This window comes from Tachyglossus aculeatus, chromosome 21 (assembly GCF_015852505.1).
Source record: "Tachyglossus aculeatus isolate mTacAcu1 chromosome 21, mTacAcu1.pri, whole genome shotgun sequence".
In the NCBI taxonomy this organism is placed as follows: Eukaryota; Metazoa; Chordata; class Mammalia; order Monotremata; family Tachyglossidae; genus Tachyglossus; species Tachyglossus aculeatus.
This window is the reverse complement of record NC_052086.1, coordinates 51690660-51713779: the sequence shown is the minus strand read 5'-3', so window position 1 is coordinate 51713779 and position 23120 is coordinate 51690660. Positions and strand designations below refer to the sequence as shown.

Sequence of the window (23120 nt, the reverse complement as noted above, 5' to 3'; positions counted from 1 at the left end):
CATCCGCCAAGCTAGCTCTCTTCCTCCCTTCAAGGCCCTACTGAGAGCTCACCTCCTCCAGGAGGCCTTCCCAGACTGAGCCCCTTCCTTCCCCTCCCCTTCGTCCCCCCTCCATCCCCCTCATCTTACCTCCTTCCCTTCCCCACAGCACCTGTATATATGTTTGTACATATTTATTACTCTATTTTACTTGTACATATCTATTCTATTTATTTTATTTTGTTAGTATGTTTGGTTTTGTTCTCTGTCTCCCCCTTTTAGACTGTGAGCCTACTGTTGGGTTGGGACTGTCTCTATATTTTGCCAACTTGTACTTCCCAAGCGCTTAGTACAGTGCTCTGCACACAGTAAGCGCTCAATAAATATGATTGATTGATTGATTTTCAAAAGAATTCTAAATGTGCAGTGCTCAGGGCACAGAAGTTCCGTTCTCTCTGTCCGCCTGGCCTCTCTCCCTGATAACTAAGGTGGACGTTCATCTGGATTGTACTCTTTATTTCTTAGCATCTATCTCTTCTTCATCCCCCTATCAGCACCCAAAGGGAAACTTTCTTCCTCCCCATTGGATCTGGGACAAGTGAACCCCAAAATCGAAGAGCTAATCCTTGACTGCGGCTGAAGAATTGGAACGGGGGTAGATGTACCCCACCTGCTCTATTTTACTCTCGACTATAAGCTCTTGTGGACAGGGAAACTATCTACCAACTCCAGACTTTAAACTCATTGTGGGAATTACAATAATGATAGTATTTGTTAATCAATCAATCAATCATATTTATTGAGTGCTTACTGTGTGCAGAGCACTGTACTAAACGCTTGGGAAGTACAAGTCGGCAACACATAGAGACAGTCCCTACCCAACAGCGGGCTCACAGTCTCTAGAAGGGGGAGACAGAGAACAAAACCAAACATACAAACAAAATAAAATAAATAGAATTGATATGTACAAGTAAGATAGAGTAATAAATATGTACAAACATATATACATATATACAGGTGCTGTGGGGAAGGGAAGGATGTTCCAGGCACTGTTCTAAACATTGGGGTAGATTCAAGGTAATCAGGTTGGATCCAGTCTCTGTCCCACATGGCACTCACAGTCTTAATCCCCATTTTATAGATGAGGTAACTGAGGCCCAGAGAATAATAATAACGATCGCATTTATTAAGCGCTTCCTATGTGCAAAGCACTGTTCTAAGCGCTGGGGAGGTTACAAGGTGATCAGGTTGTCCCACGGGGGGCTCACAGTCTTAATCCCCATTTTCCAGATGAGGTCACTGAGGCACAGAGAAGCTAAACAACCTGCCCAGAGTCACACGGTTGACACCTGGCAGAGGGAAGCATAGCTGGGGGAAAAAAACCTCGCGGGCCTCCCACCCGAGCCGACGCGGGGCTCACTAAGTGAAGTGACTTGCCCAAGGTCACGCAGCAGACAAGTGGCGGAACGGGGATTAGAACCCATGACCTTATGACTTCCGGGACAATGTTCTATCCAGTATGCCATGCTGTTTCGGGAACGTGTCGGCTAACTCTGTTGTACTAAACTCTCCCAGATGCCTAGTACAGTGCTCTGCAAATAGTAATTGCTCAGTAAATACTACTGATGATGTGTTGAATGCTCCCAAGGGCTTAGTACCCTGCTCTGCACACAGGAAGGGCTTACTAAATACCACTGATTGATTGATTCCATGTACCCATGGGAGCTTCCTTGGAATGCAGTGTAGACTCTGTAGACTGGAAACTCGCTGTGGGCAGGGAAAATGTCTACCAAGTCAGTCAGTCAATCATATTTATTAAGTGCTTACTGTTTGCAGAAGTGTAATAAGTTCTTGGGAGAGTACAATATAACAATATACAGATGCATTCCCTGCCCACAACGAGCTTACAGTCTGTTATAGTGCACTATGACTATGCACTAGAGAAGCAGCATGGCTCAGTGGAAAGGGCACGGGCTTGGGAGTCCGAGGTCATGGGTTCAAATCCCGGCTCTGCCGCTAGTCAGCTGTGTGACTCTGGGCAAGTCACTTAACTTCTCTGTGCCTCAGTTACCTCATCTGTAAAATGGGGTTTAAGACGGTGAGTCCCACATGGGCCAACCTGATCACCTTGTATCCTCCCCAGCGCTTAGAACAGTGCTTTGCACATAGTAAGCGCTTAACGAATACCAATATTATTATTATTATTATTATTATTATTATGACAAGCACTTATTACAGTGCTGTGCAAATATAAGAGCTCAATGAATATAATGATTGATCCAAAGTCACGGTGGAGTCGGCAATAGCTGGGCTTCAGGTAGGTAGTGAGAACTCCTTTGAAGAGCGTAGACTGTGAACCCACTGTTGGGTTGGGACCGTCTCCATATGTTGCGAACTTGTATTTCCCAAGCGCTTAGTACAGTGCTCTGCACACAGTAAGGGCTCAATAAATACAACTGATTAAATGAATGAATGAATAATAGCATTTACTCCCATGGAACCTCCCTGAATCTTTTCTTAAGTTGCTGAAAAATTGGTTCATCTACCCAAGGGAAGTTTGAGAATTTCTAGGAGCAGGAAATCAATACTGATTTGATTGTTCACTAGCCTGCTCCACTCCGAGCCTGTTTTTCAGAGTAAAGATCAAAGAGCTTGGGCAAACCCACTGCTGTTGGAAAGCTTTTTTCGGCATACACATTTCTTATTGGCCCTGTCAATCAGCCAGTGGTGTTTCTTGGGTGCTTCCTGTGTACAGAGCACTGTACTAACCACTTGGTCCTATTGCAGCCTGCGTTATTGGCCAATGAATGCTACTGCTTTTTGCAGCTAGTATTTATAGTCTTAATTTAATCAATCAATCAATCGTATTTATTGAACGCTTACTGTGTGCAGAGCACTGTACTAAGCGCTTGGGAAGTACAAGCTGGCAACATATAGAGACAGTCCCTACCCAACAGTGGGCTCACAGTCTAGCAAGAAGTCGCTGTAGTGTAAGCTTTTGCAGATCTGGGAGCTTGTATCTTGATTCTGCCAAATGCTTAGATCAGTGCTCTGCAAGCAGTAGGAGCTCAATAAGCAATAAGAGAAGCAGCCTGGCCTAATGGATAGCGCTCAGGACGTCAGAAGGACCTGGGTTCTAATCCTGACTCGGCCATTTGTCTGCTGTGTGACCTTGGGCAAGGCACTTCACTTCTCTGTGCCTCAATTACCTCATCTGAAAATGAGGATTAAGACTGTAAGCCCCTACGTGGGACAGGGATTGTGTCCATCCCAATTTGGTTGTATCCACCCCAGGGCTTAGTACAGTGCCTGACACATAGTAAGTGCCTAACAGATACCACAGTCATTAAATACCATAGATGAAAGCCTGAAAAGCTTCATGTTGGGAAGGGCTTCCTGGTTTCTGCCAAATTAGCCAGATGAATATCAGCTGTCCAAGGTGGTGACCTTTTAGGCTGTGAGCCCACTGTTGGGTAGGGACTGTCTCTATATGTTGCCAATTTGTACTTCCCAAGCGCTTAGTACAGTGCTCTGCACATAGTAAGCGCTCAATAAATACGATTGATGATGATGATGATGACTGCTCTGTGACCTCCTGGGGTTGCCATTTGGGTGGTCTTATGCTGGATGCTCTTGTTTCAGCTGACCTGTTCTCAGATGCAGATACCACACCGGGTTCCTTTGTGTTATCCATTGTTTTTATTTTAACCCCCATCCTCCTCCAGTCTCGGCTCCTGCTTCTGAGTTGTATAATTGATAATAATAATAATAATAATAATAATAATAATAATAATAATAATTATGGCATTGGTTAAGCACTTACTACGTGCCAGGCATTGTACTAATTGCTGGGGTGAATATAAGCAAATCTGGTTGGACACAGCCCCTGTCCCACCTGGAGTTTACAGTCTCAATCCCCATTTTACATATGAGGTCACTGAGACACAGAGAAGTGAAGTGACTTGTCCAAGGTCACCCATTAGACAACTGGCGGAACCTGGATTAGAACCCATGACTTCTGACTCCGAGGCCAGTGCTCTAGCCACTTGGAAGTATCATCCGTGTCCTTGGGGATCCTGGGAGGAAACACAGTTGGTCTGTATGTCTCTATGTGTTTCCAACTTGTACTTCCCAAGCACTTAGTATCATCATCATCATCATCAATCGTATTTATTGAGCGCTTACTGTGTGCAGAGCACTGTACTAAGCGCTTGGGAAGTACAAATTGGCAACATATAGAGACAGTCCCTACCCAACAGTGGGCTCACAGTCCAAAAGGGGGAGACCGAGCACTGTACTAAGCGCTTGGGAGAGGACATCAGAATTAGCAGACATTCCCTGCCCACGAGATTACAGTCTAGAGGAGCAGACATCAGTTCATCAATGGTATTTATTGAGCGCTGTGTGCAGAGCACTAAACTGAGCACTTGGAAGAGGATGAGAACAGAATTAGCAGACGCATTCCTGTCACAACTGTACATTCATTCATTCAATCGTATTTATTGAGCGCTTACTGTGTGCAGAGCACTGTACTAAGCGCTCGGGAAGTAGAAATTGGTAACATAGAGAGACGGTCCCTACCCAACAGCTGCCTCACAGTCTAGAAGGGGGAGACAGACAACAAGACAGAACATATTAACAAAATGAAATAAATAGAATAAATATGTACAAATAAAATAGAGTAATAAATCCGTGCAAACATATATACATATATACAGGTGCTGTGGGGAGGAGAAGGCGGTAAGGCAGGTGGGAGGGGCATTTAATGCAACTGTATTAAGTGCTTGGGAGAGCACAAGACAACAGAATAAGCAGATACCTCCCTCATTCATTCATTCAATCGTATTTATTGAGCGCTTACTGTGTGCAGAGCACTGCACCGAGAACTTGGGAAGTCCAAGTTGGCAATATACAGAGATAGCCCCTACCCAACAGCAGGCTCACAGTCTAGACGGGGGAGACAGACAACAAGACTGAACATATTAACAAAATAAATAGAATAAATATGTACAAATAAAATAGAGTAATAAATACATATAAACATATATACATATACAGGTGCTGTGGGGAGGGGAAGGAGGTAAGGTGGGGGGGATTTAATACAACTATATTAAATGCTTAGTACAGTGCTTTGCACACAGTAAGCGCTCAATAAATATGATTGATTGATTGATTGGAACAAAGTTACTTCACTTCTCTGGGCCTCAGTTACCTCATCTGTAAAATGGGGATTAAGACTGTGAGCCCCATGTGGGACAGGGAATGTGTACAAAGCACCGTGCTAAGGGCTGGAGCACTGTTCTAAGCGCTGGTATTTGTTAAGTGCTTAATATGCTCATTGTGGGCAGGGAATGTGGCTGTTAGTGCTATAGTGTACTGTCCCAAGTGCTTAGTACAGTGATCTGCGTGTAGTAAGCGCTCAGTAAATACTAATGGTTCATTCATTCAATAGTATTTATTGAGCACTTTACTGTGTGTAGAGCGCTGTACTAAGCGCTTGTGATTGAGTAATAATAATAATAATGATGGTATTTGTTCATTCATTCAATCAATCATATTTATTGAGCACTTGCTATGTGCAGAGCGCTGTACTGAGCGCTTGGGAGGTACAGTTTGCAATATAATAGAGATGGTCCCTACCCAGCAACGGGCTAACAGTCTAGAAGGGGGTGATAGAGGACAAAACAAAATATGTGGACAGGTGTCAAAGTCATTAGAACAAATAGAATTCCCAGACTGAGCCCCCTCCTTCCTCTCCCCCTCCTCTCCCTCCCTATCCCCCTGCCTTGCCTCCTTCCCCTCCCCACAGCACCTGTATATATATATATATATATATATATGTTTGTACGTATTTATTACTCTATTTTATTTGTACATATTTATTCTATTTATTTTCTTTTGTTAATACGTTTTGTTCTCTGTCTCCCCCTTCTAGACTGTGAGCCCACTGTTGGGTAGGGACCGTCTCTATATGTCCCAACTTGTTCTTCCCAAGTGCTTAGTCCTGTGCTCTGCACACAGTAAGCGCTCAATAAATACGATTGAATGAATGAATGAATGAACCTAGACCGTGAGCGCACAGTTGGGTAGGGACTGTATATGTTGCCAACTTGTACTTCCCAAGCGCTTAGTACAGTGCTCTGCACACAGTAAGCTCTCAATAAATACGATTGATTGATTGATTGATGAACCTGGTTTTCTTGTATCCCCCTCTCCAGTTCTTAGTATAGTACAAGGGTCTTACAGTCTAGAGTGGGGAGACAGACTTCAATACAAATAAATGAATTACAGATGTATACACAAGTGCAATGGGGCTGGGAGCGGGGAAGAACAAAGGGAGCTAGTGAGGGCGATGCAGAAGGGAAGCAGCGTGGCTCAGTGGAAAGAGCCCGGGCTTTGGAGTCAGAGGTCATGGGTTCAAATCCCAGCTCTACCAACTGTCAGCTGTGTGACTTCAGGCAAGTCACTTCACTTCTCTGGGCCTCAGTTCCCTCATCTGTAAAATGGGGATGAAGACTGTGAGCCCCACGTGGGACAACCCGATCACCTTGTAACCTCCACAGCACTTAGAACAGTGCTTTGCACATAGTAAGTGCTTAATAAATGCCATTATTATTATTATTATTGTTAAGGGAGTGGGAGAAGAAGAAAGGAGGGCTTAGTCAGGGAAGGCCTCTTCGATAAGTCTTTGAAGGGGTGAGTAATTGTCCGTCAGATTAGAGGATGGAGGGCGTTCTCGGCCAGAGGCAGGATGTGGGCAAGGGGTCAGTGGTGCTGACTGCTCCCCTAAACCCCCACTGACAGTTGGCCTGGACTTGGGGGAAGCCAGGGGTGGGGGATTAGAAAGAACCCAAAGAAGCACCTTGCAGAACTGGCTCTTAAAAGAAAATCATCTACATGGAGCGAGGTTATGGTGGTTAGGGACTGTGTAAGTGATGCTCTGCTCCTGCCTCGCTGGACATTTAGGTCCTCTTCAACGGTTCTGTCCCCCAACAGGTACTGGGCAGGATTTTGTCCCTCTTTTCCCCTCTTGAAGAGAGTGGCAATCATTTCCTCTCTGGAGATGGGTCTAACCCTTGAGAAGGCATGGCTGTAGCCAGTAAGGCCTTACTTTGGGGAATGGTGAAGATGGCTGATTTAATTCCTTTCATTTTCACTGTATAGACTGTAAGCTCATTGTGGGCCAGGAATGTGTATACCAGCGCTATCGTACAGTACTCTCTCATGCTGCTAGTATAGTACCCCGCACCAGTAAGTGCTCATTAAATACCACTGATGGATGGATTATATTCTAGAGAATCAGGATCGATGGTTTTTAGTGTGCACGTAAGTGGTCACCAAAAGAGTAGGTGACGTTCTCTCTACTCTTGAGGAACATGCGATCATTTAGGGGAGAAAGTAGAGATAAATGGGCAGATATTCGATAGCTCTGGGCTACCTGATAAGTGGCATGATTGAAAAAGTGGGAAAGTGAATCCTGGATTCTTCCCCGGGGAGGAGTCTTTTCAGGAGGACTTCGAAGGTGAAGCAGTGTGGCTTAGTAGATGCACCTGGGAGTCAGAAGGACCTGGGTTCTAGTAACAGCTCTACCACTTGTCTGCTGTGTGACCTTGGGTAAGTCACTTCACTTCTCTAAGCCTCAATTACCACATCTGTAAAATGCGGATTTAGACGGTGAGCCCCATGTGGGATATGGACTGTGGTCAATCTGATTAGTTTATATCTATCCCAGGACATAGTACTGTGCTTGGCACATAGTAGGCATTTAATAAACACCATTAAAAAACGGGTGGGGAGGGTGATAGAGTTTGGCAAAGGCGACAGACGCGGGAGTCTCAGGTTGGGGAGAGGATTGAGCAATGGGTGGATGTGGGAGAGTTGAGAGCAAAAGAGAGGAGGCTTGCTTAGGAGGAGCAAAGAGCACAAACTGGAGAGGCTTTAAAGATTTGGTGGGGCTAAAATTTTGGTGCTGATCTACAAGTCTGAAAAACTCTCACGTTGTCACCCTGAAGGCCAGGGTTGAGAGGGCATTTCTTCATTGTACTTTGTAATGACATTTAAAAATATGAGCCATTTACCTGACTCAAGGTGCCTAGATAGTGAACTATCCCCTAGAAGCATTACCAATTTATATTTCTTGGCTTTCTCTTGCTTTCCACAGACAGCTAAGAGGATGTGGCTTCAGTGGAGTTTATATTTAAAACCTCGGAAGTTTCAATGCTGTAGTTTCCTAGAACATGAGAACATTAGAAAGGCCCTCCCTGGGTCAGGGCAGGGGTTCAGCCGGCAGGAGACTCGGTTCCTGACAGTGACCACAGGCTGCGTTTAGCCTGCTTGTGATGGTTGCTTTCCATGTGCCTATTGTTGGGAACCTGATGTTTCATCTTAGGCTCCTCAGGCCTTGAAGCAGCTAAAATTAGGCTTGGCCTTTGGCCAGACCCTGTGAATCCACCTATCAGTGTGCAGCACTTCATGTGAAACTTCAACTGGCGGGTTTTGCCTGGCTTTCATTAGACGACTCCCCCAAGTCAGGATCTTTTACGTTGTGATATGCCCCAAAGAAAACACATTCCCCCAGAGGAGGAAAGAGATAAAAAAGAAAATTGTGGTATTTTGAGGGCTTAGTAAGGGCCAAACATTGTACTAAGCTTGGGGTAGATGCAAAATAATGGGATCAGGCTCTGTAACCATCCCGCACGAGGCTCATTGTCCAAGGGGAAGAGAGAGAATCCACATTTTGCAGGGGAGGAAACTGAGGCACAGAGAGAAGTCAAATGACCTGCCCGAGGTCACACAGCAGTTAAGTGGTAGAGCTGGATTAGAAGTACCAGACTTGTGCTCTTTCCGCTGCTTCTCTGATATGGAGGGACCCAGGTCAGCAGCTTGTACAGCTGATGAGGTGCTGTCGGGATGCTTTATGGGACTGGGCAAAATTGGGGTCAGCAGAGTGGCCTGCAATCGAAGGAACACAGCAGGCCAGGCAGAGAGTGGAGCTCTTGAAAGCCAACACTCAACTAAGGCTGGGATATTACGCAAGGAAAGAGAAGATCTATAACTTTCGGTCCATTTTCCCAGGGTTTAATGGGTCCAGACTTGGTTTTTGACTTCTTTGTGGGAAGTCCACTAGTCTGCTCCTGGAGCTCCTGGACAGCATGGATCATGCCTTCCAACTCTGTCGTTGTGTAGTCTCCCAAGTGCTGGTACAGTGCTCTGCACACAGTAAGCACTCAGTTAATACTATGGATAGATTGATTGATTAATTAAAGTCCTGGCTGAGACACTTGAGAGCTGGTGAGAGGAGAGGGCAGGGAGGGGAGAAATGGTTTGAGGAACAAAAGTTTAATTACTTCAGTGAATTGCTCTTCTCTGGCTCCCAGTGGCCTCTTGCTTGCTCCTTTGTCTTGTCTTATGCTTTCAAGTCGTCTCCTACCCATACCGACTCCATGGGCACATATCTCTCCTAACTCCTGCCTCCACCTGGCCTAATAAATAGAATAAATAATAAATAAATAATAAATAGAATATTTACTATTCTATTTTGTTAATGATGTCCATCTAGCTTTATTACTATTCTAGTAGTGTATCCATGGAGTTTTCTTGGGAAAAATATGGAAGTGGTTTACCTTTGCCTTCTTCCACACAGTAAACTTGAGTCTTCAACCTCGACTCTCTCCCATGCCAGTCTTCTAGACTGTGAGCCCATTGTGGGTAGGGATTGTCTCTGTTGCTAAATTGTATTTCCCAAGCGCTTAGTACAGTGCTCTGCACACAGTAAGCACTCAGTAAATTCATTCATTCATTCATTCAATTGTATTTATTGAGCACTTACTGTGTGCAGAGCACTGTACTAAGTGCTTGGGAACTACAAGCTGGCAACATATAGAGACGGTCCCAACCCATCAGTGGGCTCACAGTCTAGAAGGGGGAGACAGAGAACAAAACAAAACATATTAACAAAATAAAATAAATAGAATAAATATGTACAAATAAAATAGAGTAATAAATACGTACAAACATATATATACATATATACAGGTGCTGTGGGGAGGGGAAGGAGGTAAGGTGGGGAGGAGGGGGAGAGGAAGGAGGGGGCTTAGTCTGGGAAGGCCTCCTGGAAGAGGTGAGCTCTCAGTAGGGCTTTAAAGGGAGGAAGAGAGCTAGCTTGGTGGATTTGCGGAGGGAGGGCATTCCAGGCCAGGGGGATGACGTGAGCCGGGGGTCGACGGCGGGACAGGCGAGAACGAGGCACGGTGAGGAGATTAGCGGCAGAGGGTGCGGGCTGGGCTGTAGAAGGAGAGAAGGGAGTGAGGTAGGAGGGGTCGAGGTGATGGACAGCCTTGAAGGCGAGGGTGAGGAGTTTTTGCCTAATATGATTGAATGAATGAATGCTGTCCAGCACAGGTGTGTTTTGACTTGCAGCAGATTGCCTTCCACTCACTAGCCACTGGCCAAGCCAGGAATGGAATGGGTATGCCTCTGCTCACCCCCTCCTACCTCACCTCCCTTCTCTCCTTCTCCAGCGCAGCCCGCACCCTCGGCTCCTCTGCCGCTAACCTCCTCACTGTACCTCATTCTCTCCTGTCCCACCGTCGACCCCTGGCCCACTTCTTCCCCCTGGCCTGGAATGCCCTCCCTCCGCACATCCACCAAGCTAGCTCTCTTCCTCCCTTCAAAGTCCTATTGAGAGCTCACCTCCTTCAGGAGGCCTTCCCAGACTGAGCCACCGGTTTTCTCTCCTCCTCCCCTTCCACCCCGCCCTACCTCCTTTCCCTCCCCACAGCACCTGTATATATGTTTGTACAGATTTATTACCCTATTTTGTTTACTTATACATATTTACTATTCTATTTATTTTGTTAATGATGTGCATCTAGCTTTATTTCTATTTATTCTGTTAACTTGACACCTGTCCACATGTTTTGTTTTGTTATCTGTCTCTCCCTTCTAGACTGTGAGTTCTATCCAGGTGTGATCCTGAGAGGGGCATTAGGATTATTAGAGAAAGGTGAAGATGCCTAAGAAGAGAATGCTTGCTTCTTACCTTCTGGGAAAGTGTAATCTAGTATAGGTGAGACAGACAGACTTAAATTTTGCACAAATAGTGGAAACAGATGGAAGAGCAAGGATAGAGCAGAAAATAGGACAAATATTTCAGGATGAAATAGCTGACTAAATAATGGAAGGTACATATGTAAGTGTTGAGAATGGGTATAAATGCTAAGAGGGGTGTTCATTCATTCATTCAGTCGTATTTATTGAGCGCTTACTGTGTGCAGAGCACTGTACTAAGCGCTTGGGAAGTACAAGTTGGCAACATATAGAGACGGTCCCTACCCAACAGTGGGCTCACAGTCTAGAAGGTTTTAGGGTGTTGGGGTTTTTATCAGGGAAGTATTCTTGGAGGAAGCGAAATTTTAGGTGGGTTCTGAATATGAGAAATGCTGTATCCTTGGGTGTTCATTCTCTGCCACTCACCCATCCACCATATTGTTCTCATTCCCTCTTGGGGAAGCCTCAGCTAACCGTTTTATTTCCCTCGTGTAAGTAAACATGTGTGACAGGCAGTTTCTGACACACCTGAGACTGTTGGATTTGTTATTTTTCAATGTCAGTGTGGTGGGAATTTGGCATGTTTGGTGATTCAGCAGAGTAGCGTTTTTGAATTTTGTAACCTTGCTGATGTTAACAGGCCAAAGCTCTGTTTCTTTATCTTTTCAGAAAAAAACAAAACAGAGCAAAAAAAACCCCAACCCTTTACTATCTGGCATTTGATAATGGTATTGCTTAGGACCTAGTATCTTTAAAGCCTTTGTCGACCATTAGACAGTTGGTCTACAGCTCACCTCAATGGGGTAAATCAGAATCACTCTACCCATTTTTCAGATGGAGAAACCGAGGTGTTGTCATTTAAGAGATTTCTGGAAAGTGACATAGTAGGTCATCATTCCAAGTTGGCTGTGAAAGATTGCTGAACACATCCACGTGCACATGGTTTCAGATCGGGTCGTATAGTTAGTTCAGTGGGATGGCCACAAATTCACGAAACACACCAAAAAACATAAATAAAAATGAACATTAAAAGTAACACCACAAACATCCATTGTGTTTTGTGCACAAGGCAGAGGGGTTCTCGGAACTGTTGAGTGATAGAAGGCAGAACCAGAAAGGAAGGCTTTTTGGAGGAGGAGAGTTTTTCATCATTTGAAGTAGAGCAGGAATCTGCGTTTGGCCTAAGAAGGAGAAGGCAATGACCTGATCAGGTATTTATTGAGCACTCTGTGCAGAGCTCTGCAAGGAGCGGTTTCAAGAGTATCATCGAGTTAGTAGAGACACAATCCTTTTCCTCACGGACCTCACAAATCTAGTGAGGGGTGGGGAGACACTGAGGCAGAGAATCTCAGCCAACTGAGGGTGACAGGAGTAGAGTGTAAATAGGGTTCTGGTCTGTGTTCTGGACAGTTAGGTGAAGGGGAAGGGAAATATTAACAAATTTTGACTTGATTTGAACAACAAATTCTAACCCCAGGCTTCAGAGATGGAAGATGATTCTTGCTCTTGTGTATAGTTTAGACTTCAGAAATAAGGACAGGAATCAGTAGAATTGATGATGGACTTTCCATGTTCAGAGGAATGTAGATTGTCTCTACGCTTGTTTGGGCAGGGAACGTGTCTACCAACTCGTGTATCGTACTCTCCCAAGTGCTTAGTACAGTGCTCTGTGCACTGTAAGTGCTCCATAAATACCATTGATTGATTGATTGATTTCTGTACTAGGCTCTTGGAGTATGCACAATCTGAAAAGCAGGACCCCTGTCCTTGAAGAGGGGCTAAGATAATTATCCTGATTCAAACACATCTTCCCATCCTAGAGGAAAACAAATTCACAAATCTGAAAATAATAATAATAATAATAATAATGATGGCATTTGTTAAGCACTTACTATGTGCCAAGCACAATTCTAAGCGTTGAGGGGGATACATGGTAATCAGGTTGTCCCACATGAGGCTCACAGTCTTAATCCCTATTTTACAGCTGAGGGAACTGAGGCCCAGAGAAGTTAAATGACTTGCCCCAAGTCACACAGCTGACAAGTGGCGGAGCCGGCATTAAAACCCATGACCTCTGAGTCCCAAGCCGGGCTTTTTCCACTGAGCCATTCTGCTACTCTGGAAAAAAGTCGTTTGATGCTCTGAACATATTGAGTTCCTACTTATCTATTCTATTTATTTTATTTTGTTAGTTTGGTTTTGTTCTCTGTCTCCCCCTTTTAGACTTTGAGCCCACTGTTGCGTAGGGACTGTCTCTATATGTTGCCAACTTGTACTTCCCAAGCGCTTAGTACAGTGCTCTGCACACAGTAAGCGCTCAATAAATATGATTGATTGATTGATTATGTAAATGAGCCCACGGAAAGCCACTGTCTTGGTGTAATTTGGTACAATTTCTTTAATTGACTTTATTTGATTTAGTGACATAAAATATTTTTTTCTTTTTGTTTTTTGCAGTTTGCTGCTTTGTGGTCCACAAACGCTGCCATGAGTTTGTTACTTTCTCCTGCCCAGGGGCTGATAAGGGCCCAGCCTCTGATGTAAGTACATTATTTTTTAGCCAACATCTCATTTTATTCAGATATGGTAGTCATTAACAGTAAACACTGGGTCTAGTTGGGAGAAAAGTGTGTGTGTGTGTGTGTGTGTTTGCACTTAATTCTTGGTACAGATAAAATGGGAGAAATTGTTCATTCAAATATATTCTGTTTGTTTTGAGTGTGTGTGCCTGTATTTGTGTGCCTGTGTTTACACTTAATTCTTCTTGGCCTAGATAAAATGGGAGTTAATTGTTCACTCCGATATATTCTGTTTGTATTGTTTTCTATATTGTAGCTTTCTGAAACATCCCCCAGTCCCTTTCAAATTAACCAGCCAAAGAGGCACTGTGAGCTAACTTGCTCCTGGTCTTTTGTTGCAGAAATCAGCCAGGGAACACTATTGTAATACTGCAAAACTGCATTAGCTTTAGAGTTTAATGAACCTTTAATTTTTCTACTCTAGTAGAAGAAGCTGTAATGATGATACTTGATAATTTACTCCATGGTTCTTTGCCGTGGTGAACAGTGTTTTCTCAGAATAGTTCAGTAGTTCTCACAACTGTGAGGAACAACGTGACCTACTGGAAAATCACGGACTTGGGAATCAAAGTACCCGAGTGCTAATCCTCCTCCATCACTTGTCTGCTGTGTGACCTCGGGGAAAGTCACTTCATATATCTGGACTTCAGTTACCTTGTCAGCAAAATGGGGATTTAAGACTGTGAGCCCCTTGTGGGACATGGACTGTGTCCAACCTGATTAGCTTCTCTTTAACCCAGTGCTTAGAACAGTGCTGGCACATAATAGGTGCTTAACAAATACCATTTAAAAATTGTCTTGTGAGTTGCGGGGGGGGCGGTGGCAGATGTTATTACCCGTAGAGAGAAACACTACCAAATGTTGCTTTGGGTGGGGTGTGGATGGCTCTGAATTCCTCTAGAAAATCAAAAGAGGGTTTGGTCCCACTGCTGGGTAGGGACTGTCTCTGTATGTTGCCAACTTGTACTTCCCAAGCGCTTAGTACAGTGCTGTGCACACAGTAAGCGCTCAATAAATACAATTGAAGGAAGGAAGGAAACCAGCCAGAGTTAGAGTAACAGCACTGCCTAGTAGAAAGAGCATGGACCAGGGAGTAGATCTGCCCCTTGCCTGCTGTGTGACTTTGGGCAAGTCACTTAACTTCTCTGTGCCTCAGTTTCCCCAACTATAAAGTAGGGATTCAATCCCTGTTCTCCCTTTTACATAGACTGTGAGCGCCATGGGGCATAAGGACTCTGGCTCCGTTACCTTGTATCTGCCGCAGTGATTATAGTAGTGCTTGACACTAGAAAGCACTAACAAATACGATAAAATACTACTACTAGTTCAAGATAGGTCTCAGTGGGAGGCTCAGAGTTGCACCATTTTCCTCAACCAGAACCTAGGGCCCTGTTTTGGGGGGTAGCTCCACCTACCTACCCCCTCCCTTTCCTCTGACCCAAATACGTACATCTATGTGCATGTTTCTTTCAGAATAATAATAATAATAATAATAGTATTTGTTAAGCACTTACTATATGTCAGGCACTGTACTAAGTGCTAGGGTGGATACAGGCAAATCAGGTTGAACACAGTCCCTGTCCCACATGCGACTCACAGTCTTAATCCCTATTTTCCAAATGAGGTAACTGAAGCCCAGAGAAGTCAAGTGACTTACCCACGGTCACTCAGCAGACAAGTGGCAGAACTGGGATTAGAACCAATGACTTCCTGGCTCCCAGGCCCTTTGCTGTATCTATAACACCACGCTTCTTCCACTAGGACAAATGGGCTTGCTCATTTGGGGACCAGTTTGCTTGTAAATGCCATTTGAAGGATGGGAACTGGACTACCACTTTTTTTAAATGCTATTTGTTCAGTACTTACTATGCTCCAGGCTCTGTACTAAGCACTGGGGAAGATGCAGGGTTGGACACAGATCCTGTCCCACATGGGACTCACAGCCTTAATCCCCATTTTACAGATGAGGTAAATGAAGCACAGAGAAGTTAAGCAACTTGCCCAGGGTCACACAGCAGGCAAATGGAAGAGTCGGGATTAGAACCCGGATCCTTCTGACTTCCAAGGCTATGCTCTATCCACTAGGCCAAGCTGCTTCTCTACTTCAAAACTTTCCTCTGTGAAAGAATTCATTCCCCCAACACGTTTACTCATTTCTCGTCTGCTGGATGCCGCCCATCCTGAACCCGATTTGGGATGATATTTTCTTTTTTTTTTTTCCTTCTCAAAAGATGGGTGCAATATTGCCGGCGATGTTTGCTGGTTCTTCTGCTCCTGAGCTGGCCCCGAAGGCCAGGGGATCAAGATATTGTGTAAATTGGAAAAAAGACTTCTGTTGGAAGCTAGGCATGGGGACAACAGCCCCCCATTGCTTCTCCCAGGGAAGCGCTCATATCCATTTCACACACCCCTACAGTTTTTACAGTCCGCTTTACACCAGCCAGTATAATTTTTACCCTGAGCAATGACATGAAATCGAGGGAGAGGCTCAGTGGCTGGGAGCCGGGCGATTAAGCTGGGCAATTTACAGGCTGGAAAAATACTGAGGCCAGAGTAGATAGGGTGGCAGGGTTCATGGAGCAGAGCCTCTGACCATCTCGAGGAGGAGGAGGAGAAGAAGGAGGTGGTGGGTGGAAGTTGCCTTTCTCCTTCCCATTAAACTTTGGGGGAAAATTGGAAAGCCTGAAAGCCTGAGGCATAGGTGGGCCGGGCTGGAGCTGGACAGCAGGGTGGAAGGTTTTCCTAAGTCTCTCCAAGCAGCTGTGCCCATCCCACCTTGCAGGGTTACCATGGAAATGGGGTGGTTTCAGAGATGGATCTGAATGGAAAAAAGGAAAAAAAAAGGCCAAAGACAGGGAGATTTGATGCTGAGATTTTTTTTTCCTGCACATAGCAATTCTGAAAATAGATGTGATGGAAAGGAAAGGGCTGAAGTTGAAAGAAATGTGGTTAGGTATGGGTTGGAGGTTGAGTTTGGGGTTCAGGTGGAAAGGCTGTGTGGCATGGAGTATCAAGGGGAGTTGCCTGTGGGTCGCAGTGAGCTGGATTGTGGAGGAAACCCTGACGGGCAGATGCCTTCCCATTCGATCCGAAGGGAAGGAGGTCAGATGGGGAGGGGTGACAAAGAAGGGATAAAGGAGAAGCTGCGTGGCTTATTGGATAGAGCATGGTCCTGGGAGTCAGAAGAACCTGGGTTCCAAACCTGGCTCTGTCACATGTCTGCTGTGTGACCTTGGGCAAGTCACTTCTCTGGGACTCAGTTACCTCATCTGAAAAATGGAGATTAACACTATGAGCCCATGTGGGACAAGGATTGTGTCCAACCTGAATAGCTTGTATCTACCCTAGTGTTTAGAACAGTGCTGGGCACATAGTAAGCGCTTAACAAGTACTATTATTATTATTGTTATCATGCTCAGCTGGAGGTCACCCACATGCTAGATTGTCTGTTTGAACTTGTCTGCTGTGTGGCCTTGGGCAAGTCACTTCAATTCTCTGTGCTTCAGTTACCTCATCTGTAAAATGGGGATTGAGACTGTGAGCCCCACATGGGACAAGGACTGTGGTCCAACCCGATTTGCTTGTATCCACCCCAGTTCTTAGTACAGTGCCTGGCACATAGCACTTATTATTGTTGTTATTATTATCATTATTATTGTTATTCCAGTAGGAGTGGCCTGTAATGTCTTGGGGGTGGTGGAAGGGGGGCACATGATGTAGGGAATTTTGATAGCCCCATCCCTCAATAAACTAGATGGCCCCCCACTCTTTCCTCCCCTTCCCCTCTCCCCTTTGCCCTGAGCTCCTTCAGTAAAAATGGACTATATAAATAATAACTATCTACCAGAGTCTTTCAGCCCCCAGGTAGGTTCAGCCGTCTGCTCATCCACAGCCAAATCATTCTTCTTATCAGCTGCTGTACATCATTCCTTTCAAGTGACTGACTCTCCACCTGGGAAATAGACAAAAATCCACTGGGAACTTGATAAATGGGATTTTCTTCCTCTTTTTGGAAGAGGAAGCTAGAGCAGCAACGTGGAAAAGTTGACAGAGCCCAGGATGGGAGTCAGAGGACTTGGGTTCTAAACCCCGGCTCTGCCACTGGCCCACTGTGAGACCTTGGGCAAGTCACTTAAGTTCTCTCTGCCTTTGTTTCCTCATCTGTCAAATGGAAAGTCAATAGCTATTCTACCTCTGAGTAGACTGTGAGCCCTGTGTGGGACAGAGACTGTGTCCTATCTGATTGAAGAGTAGCCACTCCAGTTTGGCACATCATAAGCACTGAACCAATGTTACAGTTATTATTATTGATATTGTGTTAAAAGGAAAGAGAATTCTGAAATTCCAACTAGATCCAACTTTCGGAGTAAGATGTAAAAGAAGGGTGGGGTCCTTTGGAGCTGTGTGGGAGATTCATAATTATTCAGGGCCTGCCTCACTGCTATCTTAGATTTTCTCTCCAGATGGCAAGTCATCTGGCTTCATTTTAAGCCTCACAACTTCATTCCAAAGCTTATTTTCAAAGAGTTTGAATTTTCAGAACGGTGAAGGGAGGGTCTCCTGTCCCTCCCAGCTTCAGCAAGCAACCCCGGCATTGCGCAGATTGAAAGTTGCTCTGAATTTTATGGATTATCCATTGTCTTTTCAGTGTATTAGCTGAATGTGGCAGGGGCTCCGTTCTGTGTTTTCAGTCAGTGGTATTTACTGAGTGCCTACTGTGGGCAGAGCACTGTTCTAAGCACTTGGGAGAGTCGGTAGATACAATTCTTTCCCTCAAGGATCCCGTTGTTGGGTAGGGACCGTCTCTATATGTTGCCAACTTGTACTTCCCAAGCGCTTAGTACAGTGCTCTGCACACAGTAAGTGCTCAATAAATATGATTGACTGAATCAGTAAATCAGTCATGGTTCTGTGAGTTCTTTTATGAGTTAGTCTGTGTTACCGTTGTCCATTTTACAATATCAGCCCCAGGATGGCCGTATCCACCCTCCCTTCTTCTTCCATCAAATCTGACTAGAACTTCAACAAAGATCCACTTAGGCCTCCAAACCCACTATATTGTCAGGTCCTTGGGGGAGCAGATCATGTCTTCCAACTCAAGTATATTTTTTATGGTATCTGATAAGTGCTTATTATGTGTCAGGAACTGTACTAGGCACTGGGGTAGATGCAAGTTAATCAGGTTCGACACAATCCCTGATACGCACAGGGCTCACAGTCTTGAGACACAGAGAAGTGAAGTGAGTTGCCCAAGGTCACACAGGAGACAAGTGGTGAGCCAGGATTAGAATTCAGGTCTTTCTGACTTTCAGGACCATCCATGAGGCCACACTGCTTCTTGAGAGAGTGTACTTTCTCTCAAGCATGGAATATAGATTCCTGGACACAGTAAGCACTCAAAAAATGCTATGGATAGATTAAGCCTTCCCCCAATACCTGCTGTCTCCTCACATCACCTTCACACACTTGGGTACACCAAGCTTACCCCACCCTTGACAAAACTCTAAATTACGAACTGAGACCAGTAGGCCTTAATGTGCCATCAGGTGATGGGATAGATCAGATAGGGATGCTATTTATTTAACTGGTCAGAAACTATTCAGATAGCTCTGGTGATTAAGAGTTGATTTCATTATTATTTTTTTCTTGTTTTACAGCTAGTTTCTCTTTCCGATTATCTGCCATTCCCATGCTAGCACTTCTGCTGGCCCTCCCCCTGCCACTGCCTCTATTCATCCCTTAAACAATAATAATAATAATAATAGTATTTATTAAGTGCTTGCTATGTGCCTAGCACTGTTCTAAGTGCTGGGGTAGGTACAAGGTAATCAGGTTGTCCCCCATGGGGCTCACAGTCTTAATCCCCATTTTACAGATGAGGTAACTGAGGCACAGAGATGTTAAGTGACTGCCCAAGGTCACACAGCTGACAACTGATGACTTGACTCCTGTCCACATGTTTTGTTTTGTTGTCTGTCTCCCCCTTCTAGACTGTGAGCCCGTTGTTGGGTAAGGACCGTCTCTATATGTTGCCAACTTGTACTTCCCAACTGCTTAGTACAGTGCTCTGCACACAGTAAGTGCTCAATAAATACGACTGAATGAATGAATGAATGACAAGTGGGGAAGCCGGGATTAGAACCTACATCCTCTGACTCCCAAGCCCGGGCTCTTGCCAATAGGCCACACTGCCTCTCTGACTATAACTCTAACAGAGAACCACTTAGGTCTTCAAACCCAATAGACTGTCATATCCTTGAGGGAATGGATCATGTCTACTAACTCAAGTGTATTTTATATGGTATTTGTTAAGCTCTTATTATGTGTCAGGCACTGTACTAAGCGCTGGGGTAGATACAAGTTAATCAGGTTAGACACAGACCTTCTTCCACCATCTATTGACAAGATGACGCCATTTTCTCATACACCTTAGAACCCGTCAGGACAGGTTCATTTGTCCTAGCCTTCTGCCTCCAGGTAGAGCACATCAATCAATCAATCAATCGTATTGAGCACTTACTGTGTGCAGAGCACTGTACTAAGCGCTTGGGAAGTACAAGTTGGCAACATATAGAGACAGTCCCTACCCAACAGTGGGCTCACAGTCTAAAAGCACATCTAGGGAAGCAGCGTGGCTCAGTGGAAAGAGCCCGGGCTTTGGAGTCAGAGGTCAAGGGTTCAAATCCCGGCTCCGCCAATTGCCAGCTGTGTGACTTTGGGCAAGTCACTTCACTTCTCTGTGCCTCAGTTACCTCATCTGTAAAATGGGGGTGAAGACTGTGAGCCCCCCGTGGGACAACCTGATCATCTTGTAACCTCCCTAGCGCTTAGAACAGTGCTTTGAACATAGTAAGCGCTTAATAAATGCCATCATCATCATTATTATTATAATGCCCCACTGGCACCTAGCCAAGTATTATGATGCAAGCGGTGGGATACATTTTTTTTGTTTGCATAGAAGACGGACACTTTCTATACAACTGTTAATTTCCCATGCTATTTTGAGTTTGGAAAATAACAAACATTGTCAGATACTTGAGGTGTGCAAGTAAAACACTAGCAGTTCTTCATATCCAGTGTTTGTTTATTTCTCAAGAGATAAATAGTTAATTGAGTGAAATCTTATCTTTAATCTCACAAGCCTTTAGAAGATGAAACCTCAGAAGAAATTAAGCTTCAAATAAGTTGTGGCAAGTGGCTGCGATTTTCAGTTGAAGTCAATTGCTTTCTGAAGCCTTCTCCTTCCCACCTCCTCACCAGCCCCCAAGGTCAAAATTTGAGGATGTAAACAGCGATAACTTTATTTTTCAGTGGAAGCTCCCTCAGCTATAAATTCAGGTCCCACAGCAAATTTGTGCAAGTAATCTTTCTACAGGTATTACCTCTGATTCTGCATTCCAAGCAATGGCTTTTACTAGGAAATTTCCCTCCAGTGAGAAGCATTGTTCTAAAGCTCCCCATGTGAGCTCATTAATGGCTTTTTTTGAGTTGAGCTATGAATTACAATAGCATGGAAGCATACCATTTTCTGGTGCCTCAGTCACAAGATTCAGGTGTGAATTGCCTTGGGATGAATTGTTTGGTATAATGATAACAATAAAAATATAATAATACTCTTTCTTTCAGTGTTCTTCCTGAACTAAGCGTATTGCAACACATTATCTTATTTATTCTCAAAATCTCCCTGAGGATAGAATTATTCATCTCCATTTTACGGATGAAGAAACTGAGAAATAGAGAGGTTAGGTCTTCCACAAAGTTGCTCAGTCACAGGTAGGGTTCGTGACAGACTCACTGTTGTCCCAGCATCAATTCAATCAATCCTTCGATTAATCGTGTTTATTGAGCACTTACTGTGTTCAGAGCATTGTACTAAGCTCTTGAGAGAGTAAAATATAATGGAGGTGGTGAACAGATTCCCTGCCCACAAGGAGCTTACAGTCTAGATGTGCAGACAGACATTAATATAAATAAATTATGGATATGTACATAAGTGCTGTGGGGCTGAGGGAAGGGTGAATAAAGGGAGCAAACCTAAGTGGAAGAACAACGTATAAGGGTGTGTGAGAAGCGCAAATGAGGGCTTAGTCAGGGAAGGCCTCTTAGAGGAGATGTGCCTTCAGTAAGGCTTTGAAGGAAGTAGGGGAAAGTAATCACCTGTTGGATATGAAGAAGGAGGGTGTTCCAGGCCAGAGACTTGATTCATTCATTCAATCATATTTATTGAGCTCTTACTGTGTGCAGAGCACTGTACTAAGCGCTTGGGAAGTACAAGTCGAAAACATATAGAGATGGTCCCTACCCAACAATGGGCTCACAGTCTAAAAGGGGGAGACAGACAACAAAACAAAACATGTAGACAGTTGTCAAAACCCTCAGAACAGATAGAATTATAGCTATATACACATCATCTTCTAGACTGTGAGCCTGTTGTTGGGTAGGGACCATCTCTATATGTTGCCAACCTGTACTTCCCAAGTGCTTAGTACAGTGCTCTGCACACAGTAAGCACTCAATAAATCCGATTGAATGAGTCATTAATAAAATAGAGTAGTAAATTTGTACAAGTAAAATAGAGTAATAAATATATACAAGTGCCGTGGGGAGGGGAAGGAGGTAGGGCTGGGGAGGGGAGGAGGAAAGGAAAAAGGGGGCTCAGTCTGGGAAGGTCTCCTGGAATGCCACATGATGTAGGCAAGAAGTCAGTGGCAAGATAGACAAGATTGAGTTACAGTGAGTAGGTTGTCTTCACAGGAGCAAAGTATGTGGGCTGGGTTATAGTAGGAGAGCAGTGAGGAAAGTAAGGTAGGAGGGGGCAGGGTGATTGACTGCTTTAGAGCCAAGAGTAAGGAGTTTTGTTTGATGCGAAGATGGATAGGCAACCACAGGAGGTTCTTGAGGAATGGCGAAACATGGACTGAATGTTTTTGTAGAAATATGATCCGGGCAGCAGCATGTAGTATGGACAATCCAGACTTCATGCTGCTGCCTGGATTGTCTTTGTCCAGAAAAGCTCTGGGCATGTTACTCCCCTCCTCAAAAATTTCAGGTGGCTACCAATCAATCTGCGCATCAGGCAGAAACTCCTCACCCTGGGCTTCAAGGCTGTCCATCCCCTCGCCCCCTCCTACCTCACCTCCCTTCTCTCCTTCTCCAGCCCACCCTGCACCCTCCGCTCCACTGCCGCTAATCTCCTCACCATACCTCGGTCTCACCTGTCCCTCCATCGACCCCCGGCCCACGTCCTCCCCCTGGCCTGGAATGCCCTCCCTCTGCCCATCCGCCAAGCTAGCTCTTTTCCTCCCTTCAAGGCCCTACTGAGAGCTCACCTCCTCCAGGAGGCCTTCCCGGACTGAGCCCCTTCCTTCCTCTCCCCCTCGTCCCCCTCTCCATCCCCCCATCTTACCTCCTTCCCTTCCCCACAACACCTGTATATATGTATATATGTTTGTACGTATTTATTACTCTATTTATTTATTTATTTTACTTGTACATATCTATTCCATTTATTTT

General features: G+C 44.8%; 1 protein-coding gene across 2 annotated transcripts in view; it reads left to right on the top strand.

The window, feature by feature from the left end:
* Positions 1-23120, top strand: part of PRKCB (protein kinase C beta) — a 494385-nt gene that overhangs the window by 193189 nt on the left and 278076 nt on the right. For both annotated transcript variants that reach the window (XM_038762327.1, XM_038762326.1), the window contains exon 3: positions 13486-13568. In XM_038762327.1, coding sequence (XP_038618255.1) covers positions 13486-13568 — 83 coding nt within the window. The remainder of the gene's footprint in view (positions 1-13485; positions 13569-23120) is intronic.